This window comes from Solanum stenotomum, chromosome 3, assembly GCF_019186545.1.
Source record: "Solanum stenotomum isolate F172 chromosome 3, ASM1918654v1, whole genome shotgun sequence".
Classification (NCBI taxonomy): domain Eukaryota; kingdom Viridiplantae; phylum Streptophyta; class Magnoliopsida; order Solanales; family Solanaceae; genus Solanum; species Solanum stenotomum.
Genome location: NC_064284.1, coordinates 64,283,580 through 64,295,538, shown reverse-complemented (window position 1 = coordinate 64,295,538; position 11,959 = coordinate 64,283,580). Strand labels below are relative to the sequence as shown.

The window sequence follows — 11,959 nt, the reverse complement described above, 5'->3', positions numbered from 1 at the left end:
ATTTTATATATTTTCTACCCCTTTTCGGCCTACGTGGCACTATCTTTGAAAAAATTGTCAACACGCGCTGGGTCCACAAGATAGTGCCACGTAGGCCTAAAAGGGGTAGAAAATTATATATAAAATAAGTTCGGAGGGGTAATAGGACCTTAGTAAAGGTTAGGTGTGTCTCAGGGATTTCGGGCATAGGCTGGGGGTACTTATACATTTTCCCAATTTTTTAACCAAAAGAGTCAGATTTTGTTAACTTCTTATTTTTTTGTTTACCTGCTAAATGAATATGTTAATAACTTTGTTTTGATAGTTTAAATTTGTTGAATTTGAGGTAATAAACAAAATATTAAATGCAACAGTGATGTAATATGGTTTTAATGCTTCTTTTTTTTCTTTTTTTTTTGTCCATTAAAACAATTTTTCATTAGAAGAAAAAAGAAAATCTCAAACTGATGCAAAACTGGTAAATAAAGCCAAGTCAGTGAAACACACCTTGTAAACAATTGTAGTATATATTAACTAGTATTTGGACATGTGTTTTTGTATTTCATAAAAGTAGTGCAAACATATGAATCAGACATGAAATATGATAAATGAGAGGATTTTAAGCTTCAAATAACAAAACAAAATGAAAGTAGAAAAGGCATACCTCTGAAGTTTGTTTCATCCAATGGTGATCAAGGATTACACATTTGCTTAATGTCCATTTATATAGGATGCTTAATGACTAAAAGTAAATATAAAATCATTATTGATGGTGTTGGATTATTAAAGAAAAACATAGGGCCAAAAAAGGTTACAAATATTAAAAGTGACATTCACTGGAACCAACTAGCTTTTCTGAACACAGAATCATGCACAAATCAAATGCTAAAACAAAACAAAAAAAGCAATATCTATCCATAAAACAAACAAGTGATCGATCTGGAACAAGACATTCCGAGAACATGCTCAGCGTGCAAGAAGTTGAATCTTTATCTTCTGTAACATCCCTACAACATCTTTCATGTCTGTCCTTCTTGCTGGAGATTCAACACAGCAAGCTAATGCAACTTTCATGATTGCAGCCACATCATCTAGCTCCTTCTGTAAGCGATTATCCGTTGGTGTTACCAAATTGGCATCTACAACGTCCATTACTGCCTCCGGGAGTGAATGACTCACCCATTGCTTTAAGCTAAGATCTCCCTCAAAATCACTAGGCTTTCTCCTAGTATATGTTTCCAGCAACATAATCCCGTAACTATAGACATCGCATTTTACTGACACCAGTCCATCCAATCCATACTCTACAGTCAAACAATTAATTTAAAGATGAAGTATACTTTCTTGATTGGCAAAAAAAAAAAAAGACGAAAAATCAATGTTCAAATTAGCAAAAACAAAAGGGACGTACCCGGTGCGATATAACCAAATGCTGCTAAGGTTTTTGTGTATAAATCACTCTCATCATCACCAAGCAGTTTTGAAATACCAAAGTCGCTTAGGTGGGCAACCATATCCTCATCCAGCAAGACGTTACTAGGTTTTATATCACAATGAATCACGGGAGAGGAGCATCCATGATGGAAATATTCCAACGCACATGCCACATCTATCATAATACTTAGTCTCTGCCTGATGTCTAGGAAGTAGTTGTGCGAATACAAATACTTGTCAAGACTTCCATTAGGCATATACTCGAGCACTAAAGCCTTAAAATAAAGGTTGGAACAACTAGTGATGACTTTCACGAGATTCCTATGGCGAAGGCTACGCAAAACTTCACATTTTGTATCAAAACTCTTGAATGCCGCTTCCAGTTGCAGATTGAACACTTTAACTGCAATGACAGTTCCACTTTTGAGAATGCCTTTGTAGACAGAGCCAAAACTTCCAGAACCAATCAGATTACTCTCGCTAAGTGAATCAGTTGCTTGGAGCAGTGCATAGTATGAAATTCTTTCCGTTGTTGCCATAGGCAATGAATCAGCTTGTTGAGGATCTCTTTTACCTCTTCTATACCTTATCCATAGGAACAGAAAGGGGATAGGAGCAAATACAAGTGCTATTCCTAGCAAAAGAAATAGAAGTAGCAATTTTTTCCTATTTGATCTATGTTTTGATGAAGTGGGGGATGGTGGGACACTAAACCTTGACAAACCACACAATGCTTCATTGTTGATGAAAAACTGACTCGAGAGGTTCTTGAAAGGACCCCCCGAGGGTATTTCACCGTGCAACTTGTTGAATGAAACATTGAAACACTTGAGGCATTGTAGTTTCTCCAAAGACATGGGAATAGTTCCCGATATATTATTATGAGAAATGTCTAGAGATTCCAAACCTACCATGTTGCTCATTGAGTTAGGTATAGATCCTTGCAACTTGTTGTGTCTCAAAGAAAGATGCACCAGATTTTGCAATCCGCCCATTTCTCTAGGAATTCCATTTGAGAATTGATTCATCGACAGATCCATCTGTATCACAGCTTTTAGATTTCCAATTTCCGGAGGTAAAGAACCAACCATGTTGTTTGATGATAAGTCAAGCTCCATTAGATCTCTAAGATTCCCCAAGCTTGGTGGTATATTGGAAATCAATTTATTGGAATCAAGATGTAACAACCTAAGGGAAGTAACATTCTCTAAACAATTAGGAAGTGCTCCTGAAAGTTGATTTTGACCCAAGGAAATAGCACCCAAATGTTGCAATTTACATAAATTATCTCCAATAAATCCCGTAAGCTTCTTGTTGTTTAAGTACAAGCGCTGAAGGTTTCTCAAGTTACGAATTGATGTAGGAATTGATCCAATTAAGTTATTATTAGAAAGATCAAGGTCTAATAAGCTGCTTAAGTTGCCAACTTCATTTGGAATTCGCCCTTTTATGTTGCAACTAAGGGCATAAAATTTTACAAGAGATATGGAGAAGTTCCCTAGAGATACTGGAAGCATGCCGTTTAGAGGGTTGGAAATTAGAGAAAGAAGTGTTAAATTTCTGCAATTGGTTAAGGAAGTGAGGAAGCTTAAAAATGAATCACTGCTTAAATTGTTTCCGCCCAAGTTTAGGATGTGTAGATGAGTTAAATATCCAAGAGAATTGGGAATCAATCCTGTGAGTTTGTTTTGTGAAAGCTCTAGAAGTGTAAGTTTAGAACAATTGGAGATAGAATGAGGAATAGTCCCAATAAGGTTGGTTAAGCTACTCAGATAAAGCTCTTCAACGTTTGGTAAGATAGAACCTATGTTTGATGGTAGAGTTCCTGATATATTATTGTATGCAAGACTCGATTTATCAGAAAGACACTCAAACTTAGTCGGTGGCCAAATAGACACTTGAACTTGGTAGAAGCGAGTTAATGGTATTAAAGAACCATTACATGACCACATCTTACAGAATTCTTATTTGGAACGGTTATGTTCATCTCCTTTATTACGTATTTAATTTGTACTCTTTGCATTATATAAAATAACTATAGGCAAGATTATTCCAATAATCCCCCACTAATGCAAAGATAAAAGTAAGAATAAATTTTGCCATCTTTTAAGGATAGAAAAAATTTAATCGGAAGGAATATTATATCATAACGTCCATAAGTCTTTAGCATATCCTATGTAGTGAAAATTATCTGAATTATATGTAATGATGCTAATTGATACCTTTTCACATAGATAGTGGATCTTTTGAACGCCTGTACTGTACATAAAACCAAGTCAATGAAACACACCTAGTAAACAATTGTAACTAGTATATGGATATGTGCTTTGTACGTGTATTTCATAAAATTAGTATAAACATATGAATCAGGCATGAAATATGATAAATGAGAGGAATTTAAGCTTCAAATAACAAAACAAAATGAAAGTAGAAGAGGCATACCTCTTGAATATGTTTCATCTAATGGTGATCGTCAAAGATTACACATTCGCTTTATGTCCATTTATATAAAAAAATTGATGGTTGCCATTGTATGTATGAACTCGATGATTTGTTGTAGCAAATTGAATTTTTCAATCAACAACCTAGCTTTTTCCCAGAGTTGTTATTGTTAGGATTTGTAACTTTAAGAGAAAAAAAAAACAAGGTTCAGCAGCAGAAATTTTCATTCATATTCAGCTTTTAAAAAGCATACACACATATATCTACATAAGCTTTTCCAAAGTTAGTAGAGGACCATACATATCCAACCACTATTGACTTTCTTACAAAACATATTCCATAAAACAAGGACTACCTTTCCTTCACATAACATAATATTTAAGAAAATAACAATTAAACAAAAGACATCTAGAAATATCTCATTTTCTAACACTCCTCCTTGAGATTTTTCTTGGATACTCCCAACTTAGCCCTTAGAACTTCAAATTTCCCCTTAGGAAGGGCCTTGGTCATGATGTCTGCAATCTCCTGATCTGAGCTGCAATGAACAAGTTGAACTTCGCCATCCTTCTCTGCTTGCCTGATAGCGTGAAACTTCACATTTATATGCTTGCTACGACCATGTTGCACTGGATTTTTGGCCATAGATATTGTTGACTTGTTGTCAACCTTAATGACAGTAGCTTCAATGTCATTTTGCTCCAGATCACGTAGAATCTTTCTTAACCAAAAAGCCTGATTAGTTACACCAGCAGCGGCGATGTATTCTGCTTCTGCAGAAGATTGAGCTACCTCCTCTTGCTTCTTTGAATTCCATGAGAACATGCCTGAACCAAGTGTAAAAGCATATCCAGAAGTGCTTTTCATATCATCAACGCTTCCTGCCCAATCACTATCTGAATAACCCATCAGTTGCCCTTGCTCTTCCCTTTTAAACCAAACACCATAATCTGCAATTCCTTTGATATATCTCAACATTCGTTTAGCAACACCAAGATGAACTTGACTTGGAGCTTGCATAAACCTCGACAGTAAACTTGCTGCGAACATGAGATCGGGTCTTGTTGCTGTCAAATACAGCAAACTACCAATCAGACTTCTGTAAACTGTTGGATCAGCCCTGTCACCTCCTTCAAACTTCAAAATCTTTTCATTGTGAACCAGTGGAGTCGGTACAGACTTGCACCTCTCCATCTTGAACCTTTTAAGAATATCCCACGCATATTTTCTCTGAGAAATAAAGATTCCAGCAGTAGCTTGATGAATCTCCATTCCCAGAAAGTAACTCATTTCACCCAAATCTGACATTTCAAACTTGGTCTCCATTTCTTGCATGAACTGATTCACCATTGCTTTATTGCTTCCTGTTACCAGAAGATCATCAACATAGAGTGACACCACAAACACATCTCCTCCTTTAGCCTTCTTCGCATATAAAGTGGCTTCATTTTCACTTCTCTTGAAGCCACAATGAATGAGATGATCATCAATCTTACTGTACCATGCTCGATGAGCCTGCTTTAATCCATACAATGCCTTATGAAGTCGGCAGACTTTATCCTCCATTCCTGCAACTTGAAAGCTTTCTGGTTGATCAACATATATCTTCTCCTGCAATAGTCCATTTAAGAATGCAGATTTCACATCCAAATGATACAACTTTCAATTTGATTGAGCTGCCAAAGCAAATAGCAGCCTTATTGTATCATGTCGTGCAACAGGTGCAAACGTGTCCCCATAATCTAGACCTGCAACTTGCGCATAACCTTTCACAACAAGCCTTGCTTTGTATTTATAAACTGAGCTATCTGGATTAAGTTTGGTTCTATAAACCCACTTCACCCCGATCACATTTTTGTTTTTGGGTTTATCAACCAACTTCTAAGTATCATTCTTTTCTATCATACCAATCTCCTCCTTCATGGCTTCAATCCAAACTTCATGTCTTGATGCTTCCTGATAGCTATTTGGTTCTGAGATTGCAACATTACATCTTTCATAGATCTCGGAAAGAGACCTTGTCTTCAAAATTGGCGAATCAAGTGAGGATTCCCCGTCTGATTTCTTCGTCTTCTTCCAGAGTTTTAGACCCAAATGATTTGATTTCAGGCAGCGGACTCAAGTTCTGAAAAACTGCATTATCTTTCTCAATTTGCTCCTTATCCCAGTTCCAATAAGCATGCTCATCCACGACTACATCTCTTTGGATTGAAATGTTTTTTGTTTGCAAGTTGAAAACTCTATAACCCTTGGCTTGTGATGAATACCAATAAAGATCCCCAATTCACCTTTTGGTTCAAGTTTGCTTCTTTTGATAGAAGGAACATGAGAATAGCATATCGAACCAAAAACTTTTAGATGTTTGGCAGATGGTTGTATTCCACTCCATGCCTCAATAGGAGTCTTTTCATCCACAACTTTTGTTGGCAGCCTATTTAACAAATACATTGAAGTATGAATAGCTTCTACCCAAAAGCTTTGTGGCAGTTTCTTTTCCAGCAACAAACATCTTTCCATTTCAACTACTGTTTTGTTCTTCCTCTCCGAGACTCCATTTTGTTCGGGCGAATAGCTTACTGTCAACTTGTGATCAATCCCCATATCTTTACAATACTTATTGAACTCATTTGAAGTGTATTCGCCACCATTGTCCGACCTCAAAGCCTTTAGCTTACAATCACTTTGTCTTTCCGCAAAAACTCTAAATTTCTTGAAAACTGAAAATACTTGAGACTTGTTACTCAGAAAATACACCCAAGTCATCCTTGTTAAGTCATCAATAAAGAGCACAAAATATTTGTTGTGTCCCAAAGATGATGCCTGCATAGGTCCACACACATCAGTGTGAACTAGTTCAAGTTTTTCAGTTGCCCTCCAGGTAGCACTTTTAGGAAATGATTTCCTGTGTACCTTACCCATCTGACATGACTCACAAACTTCTTTAGACAGTGAAATCTCAGGTAAATCCTTAGTCAAGCCTTTTTCATAGATAGACTTTAAAGTAGCATAGTTAAAATGACCATATCTTTTGTGCCACAACCATGACTCATCCTTACTTGCAAAATTTGCACTATCAAACCTCTCATCTAAAGGAAAAGTTTTATCCACCATTCTTACTTTAACAATCAAACTATCTTCGGAGTCAAAAATCAAACAATGTTTGTTCTTAAAAAATAAGGAATTGCCTTTAGACATCATTTGAGCCACACTTAACAAGTTACATGCTAAAGAAGGAACATACAACACATCATGTATAAACTTTGTACCTTGTGTAGTCTGAAAGGAAACTGAACTCATTCCATGTGCATCAACCATTTCACCATTTCCCATCCTAACTTTAGCTTTGAATGACTTGTCAAGTGTGTGAAACAAGATCTCATTGTGTGACATATGACTCATACATCCACTATCTATGAACCATGAGGATTTGTTGGCTATGTTTTCTACATGAGAAGCCATAAACAAGATTTCTTCTTCATTTTAGGACTTTTCAACAAAATTTGCCTGCTACACATGGTTTTGTTGTGGTTGATTCTGCCTGGCCCTGCAATTTTTCTCAATATGACCCATCTTTCTATAGAATCTACACTGAATCGGTGGCTTTCCTTTGAACCAACAGTCTTTTCTTGATGATTGGTTCTTTTACAGTGGTTGCAAGGTGGAAACTTCCCTCTCTTTGAAGATTCCTTCCTTGGTTTTCCCTTTTCTAATTTATCTCCTTCCATCCTTCTATTGTCCTTCATAGGCTGTTTGCCTTTATGTTGTGCTTGAAAATGTCGCTTTTGCTACTTCTTCATCTCTTATACTTGATCTTAATTCTTGGGCTTGCAACTTGCTGATCAGTTCTGCCACAGATAAAGTCTTCAAATCACAAGATTCTTCTATTGCTGAAATCTTGGACTCAAACCTTGTCGGTAAGCTTATCATCATCTTCTCCACCACCCTTGAATCTGGAAAGGTTTCACCAAACAGCCTTACTTTGTTTACAATCTCCATAAGTTTGGTAGAATACTCTTTCACAGTATCTCCTTCTTTCATCCTTAACATCTCAAATTCTCTTTTGAGAGTTAAGAGTTTGACAGTCTTCACTCTGTCACTTCCATCGAGCTCCTCTTTTAGCTTCTCCCATACTTCTTTAGGTGTTTCACATGCCATTATTCTTGTGAAAATCACATCTGAAAGTGCTGAATGAAGACATGTGAGAGCCTTGGGTTTCCTTGACTTCGCATCTTCATAAATCTTCATTTGTGCAACTGTTGGATTTGGTCCAAGTGGAAGAGGATCATCTTCACTTTCAATTGTTTCCCATAGACTAAAAGCTTTGAGATAAGCCTTCATCTTTATCACTCATACGTGATAATTTTCTCCTATAAACATAGGAGGGCCTGCACCCAAGAAGCTGTTGGATGCCATGTTACTGCTGCTCAGCTCTCACCTTAGAAGGAGAAAAAACCTTAGCCTTCTTGCCTTCACAAATCCCTCAAGAAGAAGGTCTCTTGATACCACTGTTAGGATTTGAAACTTTTAGAGAAAAAAAAAACAAGGTTCAACAGTAGAAATTTTCATTCATATTCAGCTTTTAAAAAGCATACACACATATATCTACATAAGCTTTTCCAAAGTTAGTAGAGGACCATACATATCCAACCACTATTGACTTTCTTACAAGACATATTCCATAAAACAAGGACTACCTTTCCTTTACATACTTAACATAATATTTAAGAAAATAACAATTAAACAAAAGACATCTAGAAATATCTCATTTTCTAACAGTTATGTGCCATGATGTTAATATGAGCTATCAAAATGAATTCCTTTAGATTAGTTTGGTTATGAAAGCAATAGAAACACGGAGACAAGAGAAGAGTGATTTCTTATTCTTTCAGTAAGTATGTTCAAGTGTACACAATATGAGTTTCTATGCCTCTACATATAGTATTGATAGAGGCATACAAAAGGGACATCAAGTCCATATTGCTATTCTTGCATCTACAAAATGGTATTCTTGGTGAAATAATCTCTTAATGTCACTTTTAGACGCTAGAATGTTACCAATCGGCCATGTTTTGTAATGTGTTGGAATTTTTGGTTTTGATATTTGTTGCTTCACTCAGACTGCCTCCTTCTGTCAATGAAATGACTTTAGCTTGGAGAGTCGACTAATGGTAATCACATAAACTCAACACTGAAAAATCTGGGTGGAGTAGATGACAAATAATATTTATAAGAATGTTTAAAAGAGCAGGAGCAAGAAGATGGAAACTGGTTCATTGCCTTCACTTCTATTGAAATTGTCCAAGAAACTATACCGTGGTTAAACTGGTTCTTTGATTTTCCTCTCCAAATCAAAGAAAAATAGTGTGCTTTCTTGAATTAAATACACTTTCTCTTATTTATACACATAGTCACATACAATGAGATTAGATGTTGACTTAAAAGTTTTTCCTTTTTCTATTATCATTTCTCTTGACAGTCTTAAATTTTTTATTTCTTGTGTAGCCAGAGAATCTAGCATTTCGATAATAGTCATGAATACTTTGTTTACAAATTCAAGAAATTGGGATGTATACAGTCTGAATTTTTTTTTATGTACATGTGGATGAATATATAATTTTAAATTTACTGGCTACAAATTTTATATAGTAATAGGGGACAAACGTGCGTTGCACGTTCCCAAAACTAGTCATATTATAAAGAGGAAACAGTGACATTCATATTATAAAGAGGAAACAGTGACATTCATTGCAACCAACTAGCATTTCTGAAAACAGAATCATGCACAAATCAAGTGCTAAAACAAAAACAAAAAAAGCAAATCTTTCCATAAAACAAACAAGCAATCAATTTGGAAAAGGAGATTCCGGTAACATGCTCAGCGCGCAAGAAATTGAATCTTGATCTTCTGTAGCATCCCTACAACATCTTTCATGTTTGTCCTTCTTGCCGGAGATTCAGCACAGCAATCTAATGCAACTTTCATGATTGCAGCCACATCATCTAGCTCCTTCTGCAAGCGATTATCCATTGGTGTTACCAAATTGGCATCTACAACATCCATTACTCCCTCGGGGAGTGAATAACTCACCCATTGCTTCAAGCTAAGATCTCCCTCAAACTCACTAGGCTTTCTCCTAGTAAACGTTTCCAGCAACATAATCCCATAACTATAGACATCACATTTTATTGACACCAGGCCATCCAGTCCATACTCTATAGTCAGACAATTAATTTAAATATGCAATATTCTTTCTTGATTGGAAAAAAAGAGACAAAAAATCAATGTTCAAATTAGCAAAAACAAAGAGACATACCCGGTGCAATATAACNAACCAAATGTTGCTAAGGTTTTTGTGTATAAATCACTCTCATCTTCACCGAGCAGTTTTGAAATACCAAAGTCACTTAGGTGGGCAACCATATCCTCATCCAGCAAGACGTTACTAGGCTTCAGATCACAATGAATCACGAGAGAGGAGCATCCATGATGGAGATATTCCAACGCACATGCCACATCTATCATAATGCTTAGTCTCTGCCTGATGTCTAGGAAGTAGTTGTGCGAATACAAATACTTCTCAAGACTTCCATTAGGCATATACTCGAGCACTAAAGCCTTAAAATCCAAGTTGGAGCAACTAGTGATGACTTTCACGAGATTCCTATGGCGAAGGCTGCGCAAAACTTCACATTCTGTATCAAAACTCTTGAATGCCGCTTCCAGTTGCAGATTGAACACTTTAACTGCAATGACAGTTCCACTTTTGAGAATGCCTTTGTAGACAGAGCCAAAACTTCCAGAACCAATCAGATTACTCTCGCTAAGCGAATCAGTTGCTTGGAGCAGTTCATAGTATGAAATTCTATCCGTTGTTGCAATAGACAATGAATCAGCTTGTTGAGGAGATAGTTTACCTCTTCTGTACCTTATCCATAGGAATACAAAGGCAATAGGAACAAATACAAGTGCTATTCCTAGCAAAAGAAAAAGAATTAGCATTTTTTTCCTATTTGATCTATGCTTTGATGAAATGGGGCATGGTGGGACACTAAACTTTGAAGAACCACACAATGCTTCGTTGTTGATGAAAAACAGACTCGAGAGGTTCTTGAAAGGACCCCCGGAGGGTATTTCACCATACAATTTGTTGTCAGAAACATTGAAATACTTGAGGTATTGAAGTTTCTCCAAAGACATGGGAATAATTCCTGATATATTATTATGAGAAATGTCTAGGAATTCCAAGCCTACCATGTTGCTCATTGAGTCAGGTATAGATCCTTGCAACTTGTTGTGTCTCAAAGAAAGATACACCAGATTTTGTAATCCTCCAATTTCTCTAGGAATTCCTGTAACATCCGACAATTTGAAGTGGCTTTGAAGAAGCTTGAAATTTGGAAATAGTCATTTTTGGAAAAAAATTTAAAATCTAGAAATTTGGCAGTCCAGAATCTGGAAAAAATTTGGCTAAGTTCAAAAATCTGGAAATTTGGCTAAGTGTGGAAATTAGTGAGTTTTTGGCCAACTTTGAGCAGTCGTAACTCCTAGCTCAGGATGAGTTAGGAGTAGTTCCAGTTATGGTTTCGAAGCTTGTGGAACGATCTTTCCAACGCCACCGAGTTTGCTCGATTCCGAGTTCGTATGAGCGAGTTATGATCTTTGAAAGTTGGGCAGTTGGCAGGGAGTCCGTTCCGGAAATTTAAGGGCATTTTGGTCTTTTCACAAATCAATTGTTTTGGTTATATTAAAGTGTTAGACTGATTTTATATCAGTTTGTCTCATTTTTTTTAAGAGTAAAGAGCTAGGGCTTGGGAGAGAAGAGAGAAAGAAGAGAAGGAAAAGGAGAAAGAGAAGAGCAATCAAGGAGATCATCGTGGATTTTTCGTCGGGGGTGATCCCTATCAAGGTATGTGAGTCTTTAGTGTGGGTTTATCCTTTCCCCCCACATACCAAGCTCGTTTTTATGATTTGAGAAGAGATTGGATTTGTTGTTGAAGTTGTTGAAGTTGTTAGTTGTTGTTGATGTTGTTAGTTGTGTTGTTGAAGTTATTGTTGGTTGTGGGACAGGATTGGGCTGTGTATTTGAGTTGTGATCTATTGTAT

The 11,959-nt window shown here is 36.5% G+C and overlaps 3 protein-coding genes across 3 annotated transcripts in view; 1 reads left to right on the top strand and 2 right to left on the bottom strand.

The window, feature by feature from the left end:
- The window catches only part of LOC125857655 (probable LRR receptor-like serine/threonine-protein kinase At3g47570), a 71,406-nt gene extending 68,041 nt beyond the window's left edge, over positions 1-3,365 (bottom strand). Inside the window, exon 1 of the mRNA XM_049537260.1 lies at positions 1,999-3,365. Within this exon, the coding sequence (XP_049393217.1) occupies positions 1,999-3,365 (1,367 nt within the window). The remainder of the gene's footprint in view (positions 1-1,998) is intronic.
- The window catches only part of LOC125858336 (CBL-interacting protein kinase 5-like), an 86,622-nt gene that overhangs the window by 70,046 nt on the left and 4,617 nt on the right, over positions 1-11,959 (top strand). The gene's annotated exons all lie outside the window — the stretch shown is intronic.
- The window catches only part of LOC125857652 (probable LRR receptor-like serine/threonine-protein kinase At3g47570), a 6,301-nt gene continuing 4,072 nt past the window's right edge, over positions 9,731-11,959 (bottom strand). Inside the window, exons 2-3 of the mRNA XM_049537256.1 lie at positions 10,170-11,205; positions 9,731-9,989 (exon numbers count right to left, since the gene is read on the bottom strand). Coding sequence (XP_049393213.1) covers positions 9,731-9,989; positions 10,170-11,205 — 1,295 coding nt within the window. The remainder of the gene's footprint in view (positions 9,990-10,169; positions 11,206-11,959) is intronic.